Source organism: Etheostoma cragini, chromosome 23, assembly GCF_013103735.1.
Source record: "Etheostoma cragini isolate CJK2018 chromosome 23, CSU_Ecrag_1.0, whole genome shotgun sequence".
NCBI classification, from domain to species: Eukaryota; Metazoa; Chordata; class Actinopteri; order Perciformes; family Percidae; genus Etheostoma; species Etheostoma cragini.
This window is the reverse complement of record NC_048429.1, coordinates 8,266,299-8,278,534: the sequence shown is the minus strand read 5'-3', so window position 1 is coordinate 8,278,534 and position 12,236 is coordinate 8,266,299. Positions and strand designations below refer to the sequence as shown.

The window sequence follows — 12,236 nt, the reverse complement described above, 5'->3', positions numbered from 1 at the left end:
CCCCCTCACCACCCACCCAGACAAAAATCCAGAAAGCTGACACAGTACAATATTCAAAACCATTACATAAAAGACAATAAACATGTATGAATGGCGACACCGTAAGCCCATCATACACGTCCCTCCCAGCACAAAGCATCTTAGGAGCCCTCCAGTGCTTTCCCCATTTCCTAGTATATACATCCATCTCTGGCAAACCGTTTATCATCACTTTTTTTTAAACGCCGCCTCTCCTTGACGGCACCCCTTCATTCCTCCATCCTCCTAAAATAATCTGTCTGGCTATTATCAAACTAGTCTGGACCCAGCTTCTTATGTGTGGATCCCTCCCTTTAAGGATTGATCCATCTCCCAGAACAAATAATCTTGGGCTGTGTCCCTGTAATCCGACATAGGTTATCATGTATCCCAGTCCAAAATTCCTGGACCTTATCACAGGACATATAGTAATTGGCTGTCCTCTGTCTTACTTTTCTAACAAATTGGCATGCATTTCAGACCAATTCTAAACAATCTGGAGGGAATGCATTAGAAGCAATGCATAATCTTGAACTGAATGAGGCGCACCCTCACATTGCGTAACATAGTTTTAATATTCCTACAGAGTCTGTCCAGCTCCTCATCATCGAGGGTAGTACTCAAATCCCTTTCCTATGTCTTTTTGAGGGCATCCGCATAGAATACAACCTCATTAATTTTAAATATTTCAACAACACCTTATCTAAACCTTATCCGGTGCCGTTGGGGCTGAAGAACTGGATCCAAAAATACAACAGATGGCGAAGTTGAACATATCTAAAACCCTGAGACCTAGGGATTCCAAATTGCTGTCCCACATCCTCAAGGGATTTGAATTTGCCAGAGAGATACAGATGCCCCAATGTGACAATTTCCTTTTCTAACCAATCCCTCCAAAATAGATACATAACGTTGGGTTTCGCCAAACACTTGATGAAGCATTTCGATATGGTTCCAGTTCAAACAGCAGGTCCACTTTGGTCCAAACAACATTGAAGTGAGAGATTATAGGACATGTTTTTGTCTTACCATGCGGTTTAACACTCAGGCATTGCAAGGGTAATAATGGAGCAAAAAAAGATTGCTCAATACAATACCAGGGTGCGGCGCTGTCAGGAGGAAGTGACCAGTGGGCACGATGCCTTAATTTTAAAGCATATTAATAGTACTATATCTAGACCCAAGCCATCTCTATCATATATTTACCATTCCAAATAATGTATTTGTTATTCTGTCAAACCATTTGAAATATGACGGGGGAACCTCCAAAAAAAGAGATTGGATAAGGTAGTTCAGCTTGGGAACACAAACCATTTTTTATAACATTGACCATCCCTACTAATGAGAGCCATCCATCTTTTCTTTTTAAGATTATTTTTTGGGGCTTTTCCGCCTTTAATTTTTGACAGGACAGTTAAGTGAGAAAGGGGAGAGAAAGGGGGGACACAAAAGAAATCGTCACTGGTCGGATTCCAACCCTGGACCACGTCGAGGCATAAACCTCCCAGTACAGGTACGGCTGCACTGCCACTGATCCAACCTGGCCACGAGAGTTGCCCGTCTTTTAACATCAAAAGAGATTTTATTAAAATAACGTCTCCAAATTAACTTTAACCTGGTCTTTTAACTGGAGAGGGAATTTAATACCCAGATATACGATACCTTGCTTGGGCCACAGAAATGCACCAGATTGGGAGGCTGTTATGGGGCACTGAGCTGTTAAAGGCAATGCTTCTGACTTGGACCAATTTACACTATAACCTGAAAATTTCGAAAAAGAGTCAATGATCCCGAGTAGACAGGCTATTGATCTACTAGGTTTGGATAAAAAAATGTTTTAAAAGATGTCAGCAAAATTAAAAAATGGATCAGAGTTGCAATTGTGGCTCACTTGGAGCATTTGATTCCTAGACAACTTTAAAGAGAAAAGACAAAAAAGACAAAAAATCAGGAGCTTAGAAGGAAGAGATTTAGTAGATGGGTACTGTAGATGGGCACAAAACAGTCCTCTGGCACCACCTGTTGTTTAATTAAAAGCATTACACTTAACTCAGGTGGTTATGGGATGATAAACTGGATTAGCAGAATTCATCAGAGATGCAAGAAAAAAGCATCTGCTTGTCTGCCAGACATTGTTTGGGAAACTTCTTAAGTGTTCTTAGATGCATCTAAATTAGTCCCACTAATTTGGAACCACCAAATGCTCGGCTTCTCCCTACTGGGTAGATTCAAGACGTACCTGCGGCAGCCAGGTGAGCTGTGATCTCATCAGTGCCAGCTGAGTTGAGGATGTCCGTATCGTCATAAGGATCATCATCAGGTGAGGACGTTGAGTCTTCTTCAGCGCTCATCATGGACGCTTCGGTAAAGGTGGTCACGTGTACCTATAGTATACAGTAATAATCCAAATAGAATTGGTTTAAATTGACTGATGAAATATTGTTTCTGTTCTAGTCTAACAATCTAACTAGCTGGTTGTTTAAATATCTTGTGAGAAATGGGACTTGGGCTAAAGAGGAGGACTGCCTCTTCATCCTTCCTGGTTTCCACAGTTTAATTATTCTGCTTATAAGGGCACCTGCTGGACCTGTTGGCTGACGGCGCCGGCCTCGATGGTGGTCATGTGTTCAGTCTGGTGAACGACGTGCTCGTCCATTATCGGCCACCTGGTGTACACAGCTGGATCCGCGTTACAATGACTGAGGAGAGAAAGAGGAAAATAATTAGATATTGACACTAACTGATGAACTGTCTTACCCCTATATGTCGCCTGAGTAAATTCCATCTATAAATTATAATATAGCACATAACTGGTATAGAAGTAATTCCTGCTGTATTGGCAATTGATATACATCTTAACAGATGCATATTATTGCATGTACACAATGATGTAACATGTCCAAAAAATCTACTATTATCTATATTGCAACATATGCTTATAATCATATGATGGCATAGCTTTATCATGTTGTTTATTAAGAAATACTTCCTGGTACATTAATCTTTCAAGATACTGCAAGTATTTTGTGTATTTATGTGAACATAGGGGCACCATGAATAAAAAGTTCATGGAATTAAGAGCTTTTTAGGACAAAACTGTCTGACCATGCACCATTGTCGTTGTTATAATTTATTTCACAAGATTCTGTTACATTAGTGCACAATAGTTATTACTCTTTCAACTGCCTAAAAAGTGTGTCTTAATAGTGGAAAGATATGCCCTGTTATCTTTGAACTTTTCGTTTAGGTGTACTGGTTGCACCACTGGTGCTCTACCTATAGGAGGCGGTATACTGCATTAATGGAGAGTTTCATTTGGAATAACTGATCAAAGCATTCAAATAAAAAATATATATATATTTGGTCTTAAAAAAAAGTTTTTGCAAGATATACATTCAAGACATTAATAGATATTTCATAGAACTATTTAGCATTTCATAGTTTTATATTAGTTAAAGGGAAGAGTCAGTAAGCAAGTCCATGCATGTTATGCATAGACTTAGATAGTATGCATAGACTTGCATGTTATGCATATTTATTGGTGAAATACATCTTTACGTAGAGTGATATAGTCTGACAAAGGGGTGAAAAATCACTCATGGGTTCAGCTAAACATACACAATATGCTTTTTTCACTCAAGACATCAACGAATCAATTAATACAGGGTCAATGTAGCTTTTTGAGTGAAATGAACCACTGACTGGGGCAGTTTAATGTGGTATAACCTGTTCAGTTGATTCATGGAGGGCAGTTGTTATATGGAATATATATTTTGACAGATCGTGTTCTCTTTAAAATAGACTTTGACGGGAATGTTGTTACCGGCTTGTTACCCACCATTACAACATTACAAAGCAAAATGTTTCTTATTAACAGAAGCCAGGCATTGGCCTGCAAGATCCATTTTACAACTACATGGACTGTAACGTTAGCTGCGGATAGGACCAATGGGATGATGCACGGATCTGTGCGCGACACGACAATAACATTGATGTTTAATCATATCCATAGACTGTAATAAGGCAAATGTCCTATCACCTAGTTTGTACGGATAATTAACTCTGTTAAGTAGGCAACGTTACTGCTCAAACGTTACGGTACTGTCATTTTAGCAGATTTGCCGGGTCTGATGAAAACGACTGCAAAACCGAGCTAAGCTAGCAATGCCCTACATTTGGCTAATAAGCTAGCTAGCTAACCATTTGGCGGTATAGCTTTGGTCATCTGAATGAACATTATCTTTAATCGTGTACAGCAGCAAGTTCATGATGTTTGGACACTGAAAACAAATGAATTCATCAATAAAAGGTTACGTTAAACCTTGGTAACGCATCGGTTAGCATGAAACCCGCGCAATATGAAACAAAACACACGCTACAACAGGCCCAGCGGCCTGCGTCTCGTCCACATTTATTCTACTCTTTCTGAGCTTGTTCTCGATACGCGCTTAGAATATGATTCCCCTAAAGATCCATTTTTATATCATTAAACCTGCTCCAGTCAACATCTAAACAATCTGCATCTTTCAACACAACGCTGCCGGGTTCGATGATGCGGCTGCGCCGGGGCTGAAATAGATGGAGATTGCGCGGTAGGGCACTAACCTCAGAGCGGCTGCGCTACTTCGGGCCTGCGCCGTACAGTGGGGATGGAACCGAGCTCTAATGGACGACAGAGGGGATCCAGCAACAAACGCAGCAAACACAGCGCGCAGACCGCACACAACACTGATCTGCACTAGTGATGCCTTCAGGTGCCCCCCTTGAGCTTCTGACTCCTACAGTCACGATTCAAACATAGACCAAAGTAGACTAATTCAGTGATTCAGACATGCATTTTGAAACCCCTCTAGTCACAAGTACGCAAAAGCACATCTCTATTGTTCATTTCTTTCGTTTCATCGAGAGTACATGTTATGGTGTTGCATAAACTATATATGAGGATGTGTCGTTATGTCCAGAAAACATAGTATACAATTTAACCAATGGTTTCATTTCTTTAGGGAAAAATAAGTAAGTAAGTAACAAAAGGCAATAGTATAGCGCTTTTCAGTGACATAAGTCACAAATGCTTTACAAGGAATAAATCATAAATGAAGTGGCCACACGAACAACGTGAGTAAAAAGTGCAAGAACACAATAATGATTGAATTTTTTTTTGCAAAAACGTGTCTTTACGTACAGCTGTTGCAAAGCTGGTAATATTCATGAAGTCATCGAACATCGAAAATGTTAACCACGAGGCAATGCAGGGCAAGTGTTCATAGTAATAAAACTTAAACAAAGAAGAACCGTACAGCCGTTTTTTCCTGTGTAAAGCACTTTGTAGCATTGTTAGGAAAAGTGATACATTTCAACGTTCATTATTACAGTACATGTGGCATTTGATGACTAAGTGTCCGTTGGCTACTCCTTGGAAACTAAGGCACCCCCCTTTCCGAGCACATCGATTGTACATTTTTAGAAATTGGTCATTCATGCGCCATTTATGTTGTCCAATATTTCCGATTGTCTTTAAACGCTTCACAAGACCTGGCAAACCACGCCCATTCTATTCAGCTCAACAGAAGCACCCTAACACCGTCGTTGTAAAGTTATCTGCTTAGTGGGCTACAAACAAAGCCAGAAAGAACAAGAAAAGCGGTTGAGGTTAAGTATTTAGAGTTAGTGTTCAAAAAAGGTGCTAAAGTCCTAATTTGGGAAAATGTCATGCCGAGAAAGAGCAACTGACGCTAGGCCAAAGTGAACATTCCAAATTAACGTTATAGCAAACACCTGTGTAGTTCAGGCCTACGTGCCATTTTCATGGACAGCATACATTTCTACATGAAACTGTTGATTCCCCCAAGAGGTTGGTAGAATTTTTGTTCTAAAACATTATTCAAACAAACAATATAGGACACATTTATTAAAGGGATTACATCTGCACAAAATGTTAAGTGTTTCTAATTGGACCTAGCTAGGCTTGTACAGGCAGATGTATTGTTTACCGAGGTACCAGCTAATAGGAACACTGTTGCATTGCTACAGTCGGAATACATATCTAAAGCTAATGCAGTCTGTAAAAATAAGTTTAATACAACAGTCCTATAATAAATCCTACCTCCATGAAGGTTATCATGTTCAGTAATCGTTAAAACTGTTTTAGAGAGACTTTATGATTAGTTTGGAGGCTGGAGTTTGTGCTGCTTTATACAGAGAAATTATTCTGTTATTTAGCCTACTCTTATTGATATATATGGAGTGGACAAAAAGAAACAGCTGTCATTATAACGCAATACAATTTAACAGAACCACAAACTGCAGCCTAAAAAAGTATCATAAAATTGAATCGAGACATCTCTAAAACAGTTTCAACCAAAACATTGACCTTAATGAAGGTAGGATTCATTGGAGGACTGTTGGATTAGACTGCCTTAGCTTGAGCTAACTGTCCCACATATACTGGCAAATAAGTGTATATGATAGTAAACTTACATAAATTAACATGAAAGATTTTTAAGTGGCCTAATTTTCTCTTCTCTTTTATAGGTTCATATGCTCTAGATCCAAATAGAGTACTTCATATGAAAGGGATGTCAAATAAATTAGGAAGGTAAAAGATTCTCAATCTTATTGCCAGTTAACTGCTTCTCTACACTGTATAATATCATTTAACGGTATTGTATCTAGGTATTTTATCTGTTTCAGTATTCATTAAGGACTACAACGATCCTTGACACGGGATATTTTGGTCTGTATTGGTGGCCACACTTTAACGTTTACTGGACTTCCCTGATGCTAAAATCCTCCCCTACTTTGCACTCCAAATAGGTACAAGGGACATAAGGTGAGATGGACAATGTTTGGTGATGCTACAAGGTGACAGTTCCATGGATACCCGACTGAAAGGATGGAAGGGTACGTTTTTGACAATTTCCTATCATAAGACACTTTGTCGTCATTGTAGGCATACAACAAAGTTATGTTTGGTAACTTTCCGTGACCATTAGCAATAGAGAACAAGATGAAAACTATATTCATTAGAAGTTTTACTGCTCCAACTGGCCAGCATCCACAACTTTCAACATGCCTCAAGGAGGCAGCATTGCATTACAAATCACACTTGGAACTCTCAAGAACAGGGGATGATAGTGAAGCATCATTGGGGCAGCTCTCCACAGGTACCCTGGCATGTATTCAAGATGATGGATGTTTTACATTAGTGTGTGGTGACAACAGCTTATGTTTGTGTCTCACTAAATGTCATCGAGTGTCATATTCAAAAATCTGGCAGAAGAGACGCAGAGTGTGACTCCACATTTTACAGCTTCCATCCTGTGTAACTAACCTTCATTCTACAATGTCTCACTGTAATGTCTCTGTCTTTGCTTTTGACATCTGCAGACAGAATGCCATATTATTAGAATAGTAACAGTGTATCCTAATGCTACATGATCGACAAACTTTAGTCAGAAATGGATGGGTATACTTTACACTGTTGCTTACAGAACCCTATTAAGAGATAAAAAATGCATTTGAGTTCTCATTGCAAAAATCTATATTTCGGATGTCAATTATAATTAGTTAGTTCTGTTTTTATATTCGGCTTTCTGACTCTGATGACCATTTTAGGATTAAATGCAATGGATCCCCTTAGCAAAGATGTAGCTACTTAGAAGTACTGACTTTGCACATTTATTTCTGAAGTGCACTGCAGCGGAAAACCATCTCATTAGGTAGGTGACGGTGTCGTAGATGGAGTGAAAAGCTGGAGAGTGTTAATGAACCAAGGTCCTATTATTTGGGCCTATTCTGCTTTCTCCTCCATGGGCTGTGGTTGGGTATAGATAAGGATTACAGCCTAGGGGTCTGGAATCAATAATGGACGTAATTGGTGAGGCGGAAGTGAGGATAATTGAAGGTAATTGTGTGGATCGTCACAAGCCTTGGAGAGGTCAAGGCAAGAGTAGTAGTAGACGAAGAGAAGTAGAAGGTGATGGGGAAAGAAAATGAGTTCCTAGTTTTCCTAGCTATAGTTTTTTCAGTCTTATCACCTCCAGTCAATTTCACAGTTTTTACATGCTAGAAAATCATGTTGTCTCTATATTTATATTTGCTGTTTTAACTTCTCACATAAGCACAATTATGCTATTGTGCTGCTGGCCTCTCAGAAAGTGCATTGTGGCAGTTGTTGGATACCTGCCTTGTTTAAGGGCATCTGAACAGTATGAGACTGAGTGTGCAGTTTACTGTGTTCACTTCTCTGTCCAAATCATTTCAGCCAAAAAAGATTAAAACAGGCATATTTTTAAATCTCTAGCCAAAAGGTTGCAACAGCCTAAAGTCAAAGTGTAGGTGTTAAAGGGAAAAGTCCCCAAAAGAATAATCTTAAAAGGTGTAGGTGTTAACAGTACTGCAACTCACTTACTTAGTGTTCCTTTTGCAATGTGTGTCTTAGATCAATTCACTGAAAGAACACAAAGAATACTAATGTAAATGTCGTTGATTATCAAGTATATTCCTTTCCCTAAGGTTATTGGACTTTCCAGGGGTTCATACGTTGGCTATAACAGGTGAAATATTTTGCATGATCAGCAGGGGGCACAGGAGTACCATGCATTGTGCGAAAACTAAACTAATAGAGAATTGAATTGCTTCTCTGCAGAGTCATGCCCACTGAATGATACAACACATTCATTCACTTTTTTTTGCTCTTAGAGCATTCAGAGTTTACTTCCATCTAGTATCTTAGTAATAGCAAAAATAAATCCAATATGTATGCTATGTTATCTTTCTGTGGATTCTATTTGATTTAGGGGTGTACTTTGCTGTTGAATTTGCTTCCAGTTGCAGAAAGTACATGTATATTGTATTAGCAATGAATAAACAAAATTATGTATTTAGTGTAACCTTGGAAGTACAACATATTATTGTGCAACAAGAGTAACCAAATTTGCAGTGTATATATATGTCTAATGTCACTGATCAATATCAGCAACCTTATAGCGCACTCTGGATGCTTGTTATATAGCCTACAAAGAACCTATACCCATTTCTAAGAACACAAGGACTCCATAGGTGAATGGGAGCAGTGTTTGGACTAAAGTGAGGGAAATTAAATGCTTTGATACAAGATCAAGCACTTACTTTGATGTCGCATCCAATGGTTTCTAGGTGATCACACAACTTTGGCTCAGAAGTAGCCGCTCCAGCATTCTTTTTTTTTTTTTTTTTTTTTGCAATCAAATTCATTTTTTATTCAAGCAAAAGTGCAAAACATTGGTCTACATGACAATATACAGAAAAGTACACTACACATACCCTAGAAGGCACAGTGTACCTCCTCTACAATCCCTCCCTGTAACCAAATGTTTCCACACCAAAACAAAGAAAGGAAATACAGGAAGGAGGGAGACAAAAACAAAACACAACACCAGCATTCTTTTTTACAGATCCCACTCCCTGGGGGATTTGGTGAAGGTTGTTGTCAGTGACAAATGCTTTTTAGATATTAGATTGGATGTTCTCCTGTTTCTAAGTAACTTACCATTTAACAGGAAGGGAATATGAATAGATGTAGACCATTTAAAGTACCTCACACACACATGGAAGCCAGTGAGGCACTTGTTGAGTATTTGTTGATTCCATATTTTGGCTCTAGTTTACCTGCTACAAGACATGTTTCTTCATGTTTCTAACCATCTGGTCCACCAATCTCCTCAACGCTCACTTTTTCTTGTAATGTATTATCTGCTTTCACTATCAGTGGTATTTTCTGACTACAATGGCTCAAAACAGAGTAGATGTAAATGCAAGAATTTGTGAGTGAGTTTTCTACTCTATGAGTTTGAAAGGAAGAAGGCAGAGTTGTGTTTTCATTACAAATAGTCAAGTCAAGGCTTTGCTTTGATTTTCCAAGCACAGCACTGTTGTCAATAGAAACAGGAGTGCAGAGAGGATGATAATAAAGGGCAAGAAAACAGATTGAATGTGAAAACAAGCAGACATTGTAAAAGGAAGACAGAGTGAAAGAACTATCAGGGACCTGTCTCTCTATCAAGCGTCTGTCTCTTTCCTCCTTCACGATGTGTTACCATGCCTAATTGGAAATGCAGTGTAGGTAATGAAGCTGTCTATAGACTCATTATTACAAAATTCAGCATTAGAATTGTGGTCATCCAGGACACTAGCTGTGAAGAGGAGAACAAAAGAAAATGAAATTCACAAAGGACAATTGAAAAGTATTGAAGGGAAAATATTATTGTCAAGAATCTGCAAATTTTGATATAAAAAAATATGTTGCAGGTGTACTTTGATGTCTCTTCACACATGCTGATTGTTGTTACCAAGATAATTGGGCTCCTGTCTGCTTGTTTAGTGCTATGAGTGCTCGTTTAACACCTGGCAAATGGGAGTATAGCCTCGTAAAACCAGACGGCTGTACATCTTGCAAGCTCAGGTTTTTACTGCAAGATTGAACATCATGAGCAAAGCAGAAATTCTGGGCTAGTGTTGCTAGAGAGTGAGAGTTTATCTTCACTCAGTCTTTGCTGTTCTTAGCTTAGTGTATGCCTCTGGTGAGTGACTTGGTCAGATTGTAGTGATGATGTTTTACTATTGGTATTGTTACTCAAGCACCTGTGTTAGTTGAACTCTGACTAGCCAGAGACTCTTGTTGTTAGCAAAGAGCAAGGGGGGGAGACAAACTCCTGAGACCTCTCCTGAGCTTCAGCAGTATGCTTCCAACTCAAACAATAACATGCGTTACTCGCTGCAGGAGTTGAGTAAGCCTAGTTGAAATTCCATTTATGAAATAAATACTCAGCAAGGAATTCTATTAGTTACAAACTGTGCACTTACACAATGGCCTTAATTCTTGTCAATCTGTAATATAAAACATGGTAATAGATTTACCTTCACCATCAAAGTAGTCTGTTTTGTATTTATATTAGCTCCCAAGCCATTTGTCTTACAGTCAAATCTGTTCCCTGATGCTGATCCATTTGAAGCTGGAGAAAAAGATCTAACGGGGAGCGAAAAGTAATTCTGTTTTTAAAGGCCAGCCACTTTCACTGTGTGCATACGTTTGTGTTTGCGCTTGTGCTGTCCTTTCTCTAATTGACTAGCTGTAGCTACGTGTTCTGCTTCCTTAAAACCCCCATTGATTCCATGGCGGTTTCCCAACAGGCCTTATTGCTTTGCTTGTATCCTCCGTTTCAGGCGTCCATAACACCTCCAGAGAGAAAAGAAGGAACCGGTGGGGACTGTGATTGCAGAGTGAGGAAATAGAGTATCAGGATGGGCAAGCTTGGTTTGTTTTGTCACTTTCTGAATCCCATTCCATTATGAAAACTTGGTGCAGAATTACAGCCACTAGAGCCAGTCCCACAATGAGCTTTGCTTAGTATGAGCCATTTCTGAGTCTGTAACGTTTGAGGAAGAGAGAGGAGGGGCAAGGTCGAGGCTGGGGGTGTGGCCTTGACCAACTAACACTTTGCTTGTTTGAAAGTCATGATGTCTTTCTCTCATGAGTGAGCCACATTCTCTGGGTGGGCAAAGCAGAGAAAGGGAAGGTAACCTTGCCCTTTATGACTTCATAAGGAGAAAGAGTCCATATTGGCCCATCTGAGCTTTCAATTTCTCAAAGGCAGAGCAGGATACCCAGGGCTCGGTTTATACCTATCGCCATTTCTAGCCACTGGGGGAACTCTTAATAATGTTAAAACACCTCATAAGTGACATTTTTATGCCATGGGACCTTAATGTACCCACTTACTTACAGTAATATAGGCTAAGTGGAGTAAATAAACAAAAAATAAATAACTGTATTGCAACCTGGGTGTCATAGTCTGAAGCGAATGCCACATAACCTCATGGTCAGGGTTAGAATCTGGCCAAGCACTTTTTTTTCACCTTCTTGCTGTTAACTTTTAAAAGTCGTTTAAATTTTTTTTTTAATGGCTTTAGCTGTGGGCTAAGGCCACAGAATGTGTTACTCCCAGACTTGGCTGGATTTGAATCCTTGAGCACATTTTGGGAAACTTGGGAAAAAAACAAGAATTCCATCTGTTTTATATTCAACGCAAAGATGGAACGCTGCCAAACATCCCACACCTCCTCTGGCCCCTTAATATTATATCAACTTTGACCTTTCTTCCTCCAGGACTCTTCTTCTGGGTTGTGGGCCAGGGTCAAGGCTATTAAACTTGGCTTAATAAGCTACTGAGCCCCTCCTG

General features: G+C 39.4%; 1 protein-coding gene and 1 long non-coding RNA gene across 5 annotated transcripts in view; one reads left to right on the top strand and one right to left on the bottom strand.

Annotated features, from left to right (window-relative positions):
• Positions 1-4,777, bottom strand: part of nrf1 (nuclear respiratory factor 1) — a 17,023-nt gene extending 12,246 nt beyond the window's left edge. Inside the window, exons 1-3 of one of the 4 annotated variants that reach the window (XM_034863460.1) lie at positions 4,624-4,777; positions 2,597-2,717; positions 2,258-2,402 (exon numbers count right to left, since the gene is read on the bottom strand). In XM_034863460.1, the coding sequence (XP_034719351.1) occupies positions 2,258-2,402; positions 2,597-2,674 (223 nt within the window). In that variant the 5' untranslated portion in view covers positions 2,675-2,717; positions 4,624-4,777. The remainder of the gene's footprint in view (positions 1-2,257; positions 2,403-2,596; positions 2,718-4,623) is intronic. The other 3 variants (XM_034863457.1, XM_034863458.1, XM_034863459.1) reach the window with 3 other exon arrangements.
• An 802-nt stretch (positions 4,778-5,579) lies between these two features.
• The window catches only part of LOC117938686, a 71,572-nt gene continuing 64,915 nt past the window's right edge, over positions 5,580-12,236 (top strand). Inside the window, exons 1-3 of the long non-coding RNA XR_004655467.1 lie at positions 5,580-5,869; positions 6,550-6,613; positions 6,832-6,918. This is a non-coding gene — a long non-coding RNA (uncharacterized LOC117938686). The remainder of the gene's footprint in view (positions 5,870-6,549; positions 6,614-6,831; positions 6,919-12,236) is intronic.